This window comes from Myxocyprinus asiaticus, chromosome 5, assembly GCF_019703515.2.
Source record: "Myxocyprinus asiaticus isolate MX2 ecotype Aquarium Trade chromosome 5, UBuf_Myxa_2, whole genome shotgun sequence".
Classification (NCBI taxonomy): Eukaryota; Metazoa; Chordata; class Actinopteri; order Cypriniformes; family Catostomidae; genus Myxocyprinus; species Myxocyprinus asiaticus.
In genome coordinates this window covers 23,932,900-23,945,760 of record NC_059348.1, presented here as the reverse complement: position 1 = coordinate 23,945,760, position 12,861 = coordinate 23,932,900, and the positions used below count along the sequence as shown (strand labels likewise).

The 12,861-nt window shown below is 38.0% G+C and overlaps 1 protein-coding gene across 3 annotated transcripts in view; it reads left to right on the top strand.

Moving 5' to 3' along the window:
* Window positions 1-1,023: 1,023 nt before the first annotated feature.
* LOC127441537 (netrin-G1) overlaps window positions 1,024-12,861 on the top strand; it is a 94,246-nt gene continuing 82,408 nt past the window's right edge. For all 3 annotated transcript variants that reach the window (XM_051699079.1, XM_051699077.1, XM_051699080.1), the window contains exons 1-2: window positions 1,024-1,327; window positions 11,900-12,488. In XM_051699079.1, coding sequence (XP_051555039.1) covers window positions 12,243-12,488 — 246 coding nt within the window. In that variant the 5' untranslated portion in view covers window positions 1,024-1,327; window positions 11,900-12,242. The remainder of the gene's footprint in view (window positions 1,328-11,899; window positions 12,489-12,861) is intronic.

The following is a 12,861-nucleotide window of genomic DNA, read 5'->3' as shown; positions in this document are numbered from 1 at the left end:
TAATAATACATCTTTTATAAGTCAGGAAAGTTCTAATTTCAGCATATAAGAAAGGGTATACAATTTTTATTAATAACGCATATTAACTCAACGCATTTATTGCTAAAACTGCGGAAGATGTGGTTAGGGGCCGTGATTCCCCCCCCCATTTAAGTGTCCCTTATTTTAAAACTTCAAGTGGCAACCCTAGTCACCACGCTATTTTACCCAAAGCCAGACTAGCTTGCTTGTTGTTAAGCTAAATGGAGGGCTTTTGCTTAAGTTAGTCTGGCTGTATTGAGATGTTTTAATAGTGGTTTAATTTCACAACAGTGACAAACAATGCCGAAGCTTAGGGCAAACACTATCGTTTCCTGGATGTCACCAGTGAAGGTAGGTCAGAGAGACTTGGATGCTGCTCCCCAGGGCGCTCGATTTGCGTGCGTTAACTGTGGTGGCTGTGACAAGGGAAGTCGAAGAGGGAGGGGCAGGGGCTCCTGCAGTCTTGCAGAATTAGAGCCCAAATGCAGTTGTTGGGCAATACAACACACTTTTGAGAATTTATGCCATTGGCCAAATTTTAAAACAGAGAAAATGAAGGAAAAAAAAAAAGTCTTGCAAAATGGGCACTTATCTAGTCAGAGGCCAAAAGGGCAGGTGCTTGAGCACCACCTGGGGTCTATCTGTGCATGTGTGTGATTGTATGGTTGTCAAGTCAAAGCAGCAAATCAACACAAGTAAACTGTAAAATCTTGTCTCATTTTTTTACATGATGTAGACTCTAATACATACATGATCTGACTTGTCACATTGATCTGAATTCAACGTTCATTCGAACTTTCCGAGCGTGCCAAAATGCTACAGGCAGCTCACTGGCTCTTGAGATAGCATGTACACTATATGAATTCGATAGGTTAACCTGTTTAAGTAGATGCCTAAATTATATTGTGGCTGAGGTTTGCTTTAGGACCCAGCGGAGAGCTCAAGTATGGGGCTTGAAAACGGTTCACCATTCCCTCAAACTTACATTTGCAGACGATGGCTTTCAGCACGTTAGTTGTTTTTTCCCGGATAAGCTAAGCACAGACAGCAACTGCATTTCTCTGGAAGTTTGCCCATAATAATTCGTATCTTACTGGCCGAGGGCGAATGCATTCACTTTTTACTGAAAAGGGTTGATGTTCATATCAGTAAAGAATGCAGAATTATCATGAACAGTTTACAAACGCGTGAGAGAACCTGAGCATTGCATTACGTACACTACTTTGGAGTAATATTTCTGGGATGAACTGATTATTACGGATAGGATTCATTCAGTGGATGCATTCAGTCTGGGGAAACTGTCAAGGTGGGTTATTTCTGTCGCTCGCATGTGTTGCATGAATCAAAAGACTCTCAAACTTTTTTTTTTTACAGACATCTCCTATTTGGCTATTAGTAGTACTGCTTTTATCTACATTAACACTCAAACACAGTGTGAAGAGCGCAGCACATACGTGGACAGTGTTCCTCATCATTACAATTAGCTACAGCCAATGTTTAGTTTTATATTTTAAAGGGCTGTATCATATCGCACATTCCCTCTGTAATCGTCGTAACTCAATTGTATTATTTCATTACCTCTCCACGATCACGCGCGCTCACTGTTCCAGGTGGTGTTGTGTCTGGACATTGCTTACTCAAACCTTACATTGATCTGAAGTGTTGTGCCTGCAACATAAAGTGTTTTGTCTAGTTTTTTAAAAAAAAAAATGTTTTGTTTTGATTGCCGTTTTGTATCAAGACAGTATGTTTTGTTGCATGCACCTGTCTCCCCTGTTGCACTTTATCTTGACTGTAGAATTTGGTCATTAGTTTTTCTGAATTGCTAAAACATATTTCTTGAAAATTTCACCCATTTTCTCACAACTTTAAACACAAAACCAAATCTTCAAACTACATTCACAAAACCCCTGACTATTCTGTCAAAATCAACCAATCGCCTCAAAACCATTTAATCTGTGCCCAAAATCAAACAATGCTTTCAGATCATACACACAGCAAGTCTATATATAAAATGCTACAGAACATTCATTGGACACTACATCAGAAAATAGAGAACACAGTGTCCAGGGCATGTAGAAAAAGAAGAAGAAGAAAAAAAGTTTATTGTATATAGTAAACGCATTTGCAATTACTGTCAAAAAAGTATAGTAAATCACAACTTTTAGTACAGTGAATATATTGTATACTGCAAGTACAGTTTTTTTTTTTTTTTTTTTCAATTGGATACACACATTTCACAGAATCATTGACCCATTTCCTCAAACTACATACAAAGCCCATTATAAAATACCATATTTCCAAAATCTTACACAAGGAAAAACTCACTATTTGCTGAAAAACTTTACCCACAGCAGTCAAAACTAAATTATCCAGTCATAATCACACTCAAAGCATTTGTTGCACACACTAAGCATCGGTTTAAACATTGCTACAAAACGTAACACTTTCTCATAAAAATGAATTTTATTTACTGCATACTCAATTCTCAATGTATTTAGTGTCACCTTTTGAAAGAAATACTTGGCCATGTACTGTAAAAAAGTAGCCAGAAAATAGTGATATCATTACAGTATTGGCCACCACCATATTGACAATTTACTCTAAGCTTCTTGATTTGGGGTGAACAGGCAATTCTTCTCTCAATTCTGTAGAGGTTGAAAAAGTTGGGTTTCCCATACATAGGAAAGTGATGTATTGTGCAAATATAAAATACTGTAAGAAATATCTGTAACCAAAAACTTACCTGTTCTCAGTCTGAAATTAATCTAGCTAGAGTATAACAATTTAGATGTGGGAGCACTCTGTCCAGCTTCCCTAAATCTCATACCATGGTTGATGACACTATCTCATCTGATATATTTCTACATCTTTGTCTTCCTCTACCTCATGCTCTGTTGTTCCAAGTTTTTTTTATGTTTCAGTGCGCAATTGTTTGACTTGAGACAGAAGTATTCAATTTTGGTTGATTGTGTTTGCGCGGGTGAGATGTGTTTGCCGCATTATCTCATTGAGTTTTGTTTGTTTGGCTCCCTTGGTTTTAGATTTGGAGCAGGTGTATTCACAATGACAATTGTGCTGGACTGCTGAGAGCTGTGTGAAGAGTTTTGCAAATAGAATGCATGAAAATGCAAATTTTAAGCAGGAAAAAAAAAAGGTGCTAACCGTTTTGCAGAAAAAAAAACTGTACTACAGTATTGAATGTCTGTAAATTCAGCACTTGCATACTGTAAAAATACAATTCCAACCGCAAAATCCCAACAAAGAACGCTTTTATATATATATATATATATATATATATATATATATATATATATATATATATATATATATATATATATATATAAAACACACATTACAGTACACTCACTCAAAAATGTTGTGCAACTGAAAAATCGATGTCAATGAGAAATTAATTCTGCCTCAGCATCACATTTTCACATCATTAGAAACAAGTGTGAACAATTTTGAGTCATTGTGTGTAAACGATGACAACTGTGTTGTAGTTGTGTTTAACTTTTTCTGCCCGTGTTTACCGTTTTGCAACACAAGTGAATCACAGTGCGAAATGCGTTTTGAGTGAGAATGTGTTGAGTTTTGCAAAAAACAGTGATTTTTAACAAATGGGTTTAGGACACTGAGCATTTGGTTCATGGGGTTTAGTGTTTTAGCAATTCATAAAAACTGTAATCATGAACGTCTGAACCGTATTGGACACTAATTAAATTCTTAAATACTAATAAGGGGATATTACAGAGAGATGGCAAGACGGATTTCAAAGTCAATACATGTTGTTGGCCTCAAATAAAAGGTGCACGCATGATTTTTCACGTGTGTCTCCCTCTTAACTGAAGCTCAACAGATATTGGCTGGTTTTCTCGATAACGTTGCAACTTAAGCTTTTAGGATCATCTTAACTAACATCACTCATTATTTTACAATAGAGTAACGCCTGTTTCCCAAACCAGCACGTAGATCGTTCGTTATTAAGTAGAACTTAAGTGCTTCGTTACGGGTGCTGTCCAGTCCAAAGGTGCTGATCACTTTGTTAAATATGTCTTCTCAACATGAAAATGTGGAAATACCAACAAACATGGAAGTTGTTTGTAACCTTGTCGAGGCATGAAAATGGATTAACTATTACAACATTTTATTATAGAAATAATGATGGCTTTAGTAAGATGGAGTTTCAGATGTATTGATGCTTAATCATAGAGATTAATGAAAGAGACACAATAAATGCCTGTAACGTGAATGTATGCAATGTAAATCATAAGCGACTCCCACATAGCCTAAAGTTTTTTGGCTGGAAACTGAACAAATGCACACAGAACAGGATTAAAATGAGTATTGAACTACTCCTAGACCTGTCTAAATATAAATAGATCATCTGGTTAGAGTTCAAGGCACTGTGTACTTGTAGCCTTGCTGCCATTATGCATCATGCAATTTGTTACTGCCTTGTAAAAAGACTATAGGCAAGCCGATTTGAAACATCGACTGGAGGGAGGAAGAGGAGGAAGAGAGAGAGAGGGACTCTCATTGCACACTCTTACTATAATCTTATTTGTTAACCACATTTTTATTATTAATTAGGCATATTTAAGTTTTAAACTGCATGGTAACATTACATTACTCATATCTTCTTAAATAATCTGTTTAATAAGAACATATCTTTCCATTGCCATTACAATTATGCTTATCAAAGAAGGCTAATATAACATTATACTGTATTACGTGCCTTGAAATTTAGATCCATTACGTTGCATGCGCAGACTGCAGAGACTGCCTATTGATTTCATTGCAATTTTCTCAACACTTTTTTCCTCTGAAATAGTTTACAATGATCAAAATATATTAATATGATTTATTCAAATGTCCCATTGTCTTTGATAAACTGTGAAAGATGCCAGAAAGATACCAAAAAGATACGTTTAAGTTGCACTTAATGGACTTAAGACTGGTTCAAAGCTCTTGTTAATTTACAAATGTTTTTATGAACTACTTAGATAGCAATGCTTTTGGGAAACGCGCCTTAGAAATTAAGTACTACTTAAGTGCTACTAACGTTCTACATAGTGCTGTGGGAAACCTAGCCATTGTGCTTGAGTTAACTGGGAGGACGTGACTCCCTGTGTTGATCTCAGCTTTATGCCCGTGCTTTAGTGTGGCAATGCGAGTAGCACTTTAAACCGCATGTCGCTTCATCTGTGTGTCGAGGCATGCAAACCTTTCAGGAAAGAGGCATTCAATTATGCATGTACTTCTGGAATGTGGTGAATATGGTCCGATGGGAAGCAAGCGACAGGCTGATTGTCATTATTCATGAGAGCATAGGTGCATTCTTAAGATCATGCTATGTACTTTTATTTTGATGCATGCTTTAAGCTTTTACGCAAAGTTTAGCAGTACGTTTGCATGATTCTTTGTTTTCTGACATAAACAGGATAGCAGATGCTAAACTGTCAGTTCACAAAGTGACAGAAAAAAAAGCTACAGAACCTTAAAAAAAAAAATTACACTTGGGGAGTGCTAAGCTGTTAAAGTCTGCATGCAAGGGCGTAGATTCCAGGGGGGAGGTAATCAAAACAAGTACACACACACACACACAGGAAAAATGTAAATGCTTCACGCTGCAACCCCCCCCCCCCCCCAATGTTCAAGACAAATCTACGTCCTTGTTTGCAGGTAATCAAAATTGACCCTATTTACTTTGTTAGCACACATTACTAGTCTTGTGGTGAGCAATTCATCCATGTAAATTAATACACAGAAAAAAAAAATTGTCTTCGTAATCTTCAATCAAAATCTGAAAATGAGCTTCACCTCTGGAATTACATTTCTTCTCTGATGTCAGTTGACAGCTTGGGCAGTACATCCTTTAACAACTCCCCTCCAACCACCAGTCTGCGTTGAGCTTTGACAGAGAGTAAAACAGACGCATAACAAACAGAGATGGCGAGGAGGTGTGTTTTAGGTTGTGGCTCTCCCAACACCCTTATCCCAATCCCCCAAATACCCTGGTTGCAGGCCCAATGGCTTGAGTTTTTGCATTTCGAAGGAGGAGGGATATCAGAGAAGTCGCGGTTGTGTTCAAAGCATTTCACCCGCACGTCACTTGCTGCGTTATCTGCCAGCTATACATTTAGACCTAGTTTTAGGCTACTGTTCTAAGCAATGCCCCCTATTTAAAACCTAATTAAACACAGATTAATGTAATAAAGGTTGCAGCAGTAATAGCAAATAACAATTAGTATTACCATTGGAAGACGATCGAGATACACTCGAGGGTGAACTTGCTCCTGAGCCTCCACATCCATGGCCCGTTAGTACTCTCAGCAGGCTCAAACATATAAGGCTTGATTCCCATGATAAAATTATCCTCTGTGTGCTCCTCGTCCTCCTCTGCCTGCTGCAAACAAACTTCTTCCCCATTGAAAGTGATTGCTGGCACTGTGTCAGGCGGCGAGTAGTCCTCCACAACTGATTGTAAACTTGCGTTCAGATCTGCCTCCATTTCTGTATGGAATGCCTACTTTTCTTGATCCAATCAATTCCCAGTGGATAAAATAAAGCCCCGCCCTCTATTTTTTTCTCATTCAACATTCCATTTCACTCAGAAATACGTCACGATACTGAAGTCGGTTGCAACTTCTGTTACATGTGGACTTTAAGGATTGTTGAATTTCAGCACCTGGACAGCTCCTCTTGCATTCCTCAAGAAATCATGGGAAGAAGCAGCCTTTATTTTGTCACACATTATACATTTTGCATATACACAGTGAAAATTATTTTTCACATATCCCAGCTAAGCTGGGGTCAGAGCGCTGGAGCAGATAGGGTCAAGGGCCTTGCTCAAGGGCCCAACAGTGGCATCTTGGCAGTGCTGGGCTTTTCACCCTTTTCACTGTCTCACACTTTTCTAAACTCGGGTAAACAGAATCCTGTGTTATCCTGTTTCATGTTTCACACTGTTCAATGTTCCAATGTTTCACACTGAACATTTGTAAACCCCAGGTTAATGTTCTTATTTGCATATTTGCATGTCGATAACACTGATTGGACGAATGCAGCTCGTGACGGACACACAACCTGTCAATGGGGCTGCTCTGCTCTTCTGTGAGATGTTGCCAAGCAAATCAGCTCTGTTTGTTTTTCGTCTTCTGAAATATGCCATGAAAACACGGAATATCAATCCAAGGCAGTTATCGCGTTTGCCATCACTGTTCAACACTTTACTGGTTTCCCTCAGACAGAGAACATAAACAGAGTGTGAAAGTTTCAGCAACGGTACAAAGCGCATGAATATTTAATGAGGTAAGCACTGAGGCTTTATTTGATTGGTTGTCTGTTGCTAAACAACTTTCTGTAACATTTAAGCACTGCATCGTTTCACACTGTATACTTTTGGCACTGCAACGAGGGGTTAAACCCGCAAATGCGGTGCCAACCCTGCTCCAGAGCGGGGTTTCATAACCCTCTTTCAAAATTACAAGTGTGAAACATTGCTTTACCCGGGGTTAAAAGCAGAGTTTATAATGAAGATAACCCAGGGTTAAGTGCAGAGTGAAAAGCCCTATGGAGTACTAGGTGTTAGAGAGAGAGAGAGAGAGAGAGAGAGAGAGAGAGAGAGAGAGAGAGAGAGAGAGAGAGAAAGACACTCAGCAGGGGTTAAGGGAAGAGCAAGAATGATCAAGGCACCAGCAGTATTGACACTGTGAGGGACAACAAGGTTAGTGGAGAGATCACTAAATAGAAGTATTTTGAGCAGATTTAAGGGGAACCAGAAAGACTGTAACCAACATAAGTTGTGTGCTGTGAGTATCTACTGACTTAAAAACACTTTGATATGCTTCAGTTGCCTGGGGAGTAAAACACAAGTGAACACGGGGGTGTTTTCAGAGTCTTGAGAAATATGTAGGCATGGAAAAATACCCATGCCAGAACTACACTCTCTCTGGACATATGGGACACTTGTAAAACATTCATGGTCTTTCATAGCAAAAGCTCTCTCGTATTCCTGCTGTTGGAATCCTGACATTAAAAAGAAAAACGTATCACTCCCTGAGCAATTAAAAAAAAAAAAAGCAAAATGATAGAAATTCTGACACTTTCAGGTGAAATTCGCCACTCTTAAAGGAATAGTTCACCCAAAGTGTAGTAATTCTCAGAATTTACTCCCTCTCATGCCATCTCAAACTCGAATGACTTTCTTTTGTGGAACATAAACTAAGATATTTTGAAGGATGTATGAGGTGTTTTTGGCCATACAAGTCAATTGAGTCCAAAAGTTCCATGCTCCAAAAAGACATAAAGACAAGATAAAAGTAATCCATTTGACTCGAGTGGCTTAGTCCACTATCTCCTTAAAGTAATAGGAAGAAAGGGCAATATTGTGAGATTCTAGATAGCAAGGACTGAAAATCAAACTCAATCATTTTACGTATGCAGCTTAATACAGAGGTGGTAAATCAACCAACGTTCACCGTTATTTGTGATGAGCTGGCTCTTCCACGGTCTCCATTCATCTCTTGAAAATTCCAGGAAGCTCTCATTCCTCTGGTATCTCACTCAGATGTATTAATTTCCTCTCTAATGCAAGCCTGATAAGCTCACACTTCTCAAATTCCTAGTGTTAAGTGCATGGAAAAAAGTCTCTCCCATCTGTGCTGTAACCCAATCATAGGACTGAGAGACTGAAGCTTTATCTGGATTAGGAGTGCGATAAAACACTTGCGTGATATCAGACCGCACCTTATCTATCCCTTTATCCATGACTGCTGCCTTTAACTTATTGCCTGTTCTTGTGCTTTACAGCAGTCTCTCGTTTAGTACCATTACTGACATTTTTATGAAATCCCATGATGCTGATGGTTATGCACTAACGTCTTATTAATCACATCCTGCCCTGTGCCAGGGGCTGAACGTGGTAATTGGCTCCTTGTTAGACATCAGAATGATTGACACAGCATATTTTCAGGCTCTTCTGTCTCATCTATCATGGCTCATCCCCCAATTTGAGGGGGCATGGATCTAATCCAGTCAACCATTCATTCCCCTCCATCAAAGATTCCTCATTTTGATGGATATAATGGAAATTAATATGGAGGAATGCATTCTGAGACCTGTATATTCTTTTATACTGTATTGCCGTGCGTGTGCATGTTAAAGGATGTTTTAACAATTACTTGGAAAATCTCAATGTTAGTTAATTTTTTTTTCTTCCCCTTCCTCATTCGGACACAATGTACTAATTCCAAACAAGCGTCACCATGTGGCAACTGTGCCCCGAAAATCGCCTGTGCTGTGCCATTGATGTAACATCCCTTTTGAATATCAGCTACCAAAATACTGCATTTGCATAGAAGTAATTGAAAGAATGCTGTTTGGTCGTAGGGTTAGGTTTATTTCAAAGGAATATTCTGAGTTTAATACAAGTTAAACTCAGCCAACAGCATTTATGGCATAATGTTGATTACCAAAAAAAAATAAAAAATCAGAATTACAGTGAGGCAACAATGAAAATTGAATGGGTCCAATATTTGGAGGGTTAAAGGCAGACATGTGAAGCTTAGAATTTCATAAAAGCACTTAAATCTTGTGCTATTTGAGCTGTAAAGTTGTTAAAATCATAATTTTTATGGTTGTTTTAGGGTTTACAGCATTGTATTGTCATGGCAACAAAGTTGTAAAATTGGATATAATTTTACACAATTTTATTTTATTTTTATTACATTAAAATCATGTTGACACGCATATTGTTACGTCTTGTTGCTGTACTTTTGAAACAGTGAGTATGTTCATATTTACGGGTTGGTCCCATTCACTTCCATTGTAAGTTTTTTGTGATAATCAATATTATGCTACAAATGCTGTTGATTTATCATAAAGCTGCACTATGTAACTGTGCTCTCTAGCTATATCTATGGTTGAAACTTAATTGCAAGCAATTTGTGGAAGAATACATTACGTCAGTCGTGTTCTGGCACTGCTCTTCTGGTGGATGAATCTCATTTTAGCTTACCAGGACATTGCCTGTGTGTTTGTTGATAGGTTATATGATTAAACATTTGAAACGGAAATATTACTTGCTTTGATGAAGATAAACAAACACTCGTATTTCATATTTGAATGAATTTTACACTTAAATCACTTTTCTGACACTATACTCAAAGCACTTTGAAATAGAGAACAGACACTCCTCAGCCACAACCAGTATTCTTAATGATTATTCAAGTGTTTTTGTCTACTATTAAAGTTTGAATTGTACCAAAGTTTTCAATTTAAGAGGTTAAACTCATGATATGGCTGATATGAGTTCAATAGAAGACTTTATTTTTATACTATATTGTCCAGCCTCAGTTATTACAATAGCATGTCTATGCAACGTACAAGACACCATAAACCTAAAAAAAATTAAACAAATTAAATAATGGGGATAAAATATACTTTTAAAAATGTAAAAATGCTTAAATATGCAATTTAACAATTACAAGAAGTCAGTTTCAGAAGTCATCCATATTAAACGTCACAGTAACTTAACCGGACAACATAGATACGATCGGTTAGCACACAAGAAATGTTAAATTCATAAAAGCATGACAAGCAATATAAGCGTCAACAACCCTACCAGAAAACATATCCAAGCATTATAGCAGGTAAACAACTTCACCAAATGGATAACAGATAAACATCCATCTAAACTGCAACGATGCTGTCCTGAACTGTGCGAGTGTGACTGACTGAACAGCGTAGTTAGTTTCTCCAGCTGGAACTTGAGACAGCCGGCACTTCTTTCCTGCGTGTGCGAACATGTAATGACACATGGATAAACGTTATAAGCCAGCGATTCCGCACCAAATTGAACCCGACCACTCAAAATACAAATAATTTTTATAGGCTTACAGTAGTAAATCGGGGTAAGGTAAGGACATTGTTTTGAACACTGATTGTTTATGTACTCAAAAGGCAATTTGTTCATTTTAACCAAAAATATCTTACGTAGTGCAGCTTTAACTTGTATCTTGATATAGGTGATAAATTTGATTAATCAATAGCTCTTGTAATTAAAAAAAAAAAAAAAAAAAGTTTAAGGAGTAGTTCGCCCCAAAATTAAATTTCTCTCATCATTTACTCACCCTCATGCCGTCCCAGTGGTGTATGACTTTCTTCTACAGAACACAAACAGCCGTATGGATTATTTGTGCTGCCTTTGTGCTTTTTGGAGCTTCAAAGTTTTGGTAACCATTCACTTGTTTTGTATGGACCAACAGAGCTGAGATATTCCTCTTAAAACCTTTGTGTCCAGGAGAAGAAAGTAAGTCATACACATTTAGGATAGCATGAGAGTGAGTAAATGAGAGAATTTTAAGTTTTGGGTGAACTATCCCTTTAATCTATTGTCTTAATATTAACTTATAACTGTAATAGTTACTTATAATTACAGAGAACTAAAAAGGAGCCTGAAAATGTAGATGTTTTACATTAAAGGGTCTATGACATTCATTTTGAACTATAAAATCTGAAGTATGTGCACCATTTTTTATATCCAGGAAAACAAGTGCAGAATTTTGGCCTCTTTCCCCTCACTGCTTGCCTCACACTACAGAATCCTTGAAATTTCAAACAGCTGAGAGACTGTTTAGAGTTGCGCTGTTGAAAGATGTGCAGACTGAGATGGTCTGTTTGTGCCTGCTGGGATGTTTGGCTATTTGTCTTCCGTAATAAGCCGGTATTTTTAGGATATGTCTCTATGAAGTCTGTCTCCGCAATAGAAAATACTTGACCTGCACCTCTTCAACTCTGCTCCTCATTATTCACACAACACCAATTCTAAACCTCCTTCACTCACACACTCTTGTTTTCCTCTCCCCTGCAGACTGTGGAGAGTGCCCAGGAAATAGCGATGGACAGGAGGATATCCTGAAATGGCCTCTACTAATGGCTTCAAGGAGGATTTAATCATTCATTCACGCCGGTGACCGCACTCACTGCAACTTCATCAAAACACGTTTAACCAACCCTCCAGCACAATCGGATGAGAAGAAATGAATGAAATTAGAGTGGCCTAAAGAAACTGAGTCAAAGCTGGCATGCTGCCCCAGATTCCTGCCTCTTTTACTCATTAAAGTTCAGGGTCACCACAGAGGCAGTCTGCCTCACTTTCTGCCTGCTTATATATCAGACTCTGTATAACGAGGCATCAGAAGAAAGGAGCAACCATGTATTTATTGGTAATGTTTGTACTGCAGGCCCTGTGGGTGAATTGGTGTCATACCACGCAGCATTATCCAGCCTCATGGGGGCACTACGATGTTTGTAAGTCACAAGTATACACAGAGGACCGACTGGCCTGGCACTACATGGCCTGCCAACCTGAAGCCACTGACATGACCAAATACCTGAGAGTGTATTTGGACCCACTCAACATCACCTGCGGAGACCCACCTGAGATGTACTGTGCTCTGGTGAGTCGGGGACTTTGTGCACGTCGATGAGTGACAAAGGGCCTTAATCACAAAACATACGAATTTCTATAGTTTTATGATTTACATTCTTTTCGCATTCAATTGTACAATTTACTTGAGAATGGATTTATGAATAATTTACCCAAATTCTACTCCAGTTTCATTAATAAGGCCCAAAAAGGGCAGTTTACCTAGTAATTGCAACAAAGAAAAAACACACTACATCTTTTACTAGTACAAAGCTCTCTGGAATATTTGATTCTGATTGGTCAATCACAGCTTTCTGCAGTCAGATTATTTTTTAATGACTGCTAATCTGTATGAACAGTTTAATTAATTTGCAAAATATCAGTTTGAAAGCCAGGATAGTGTA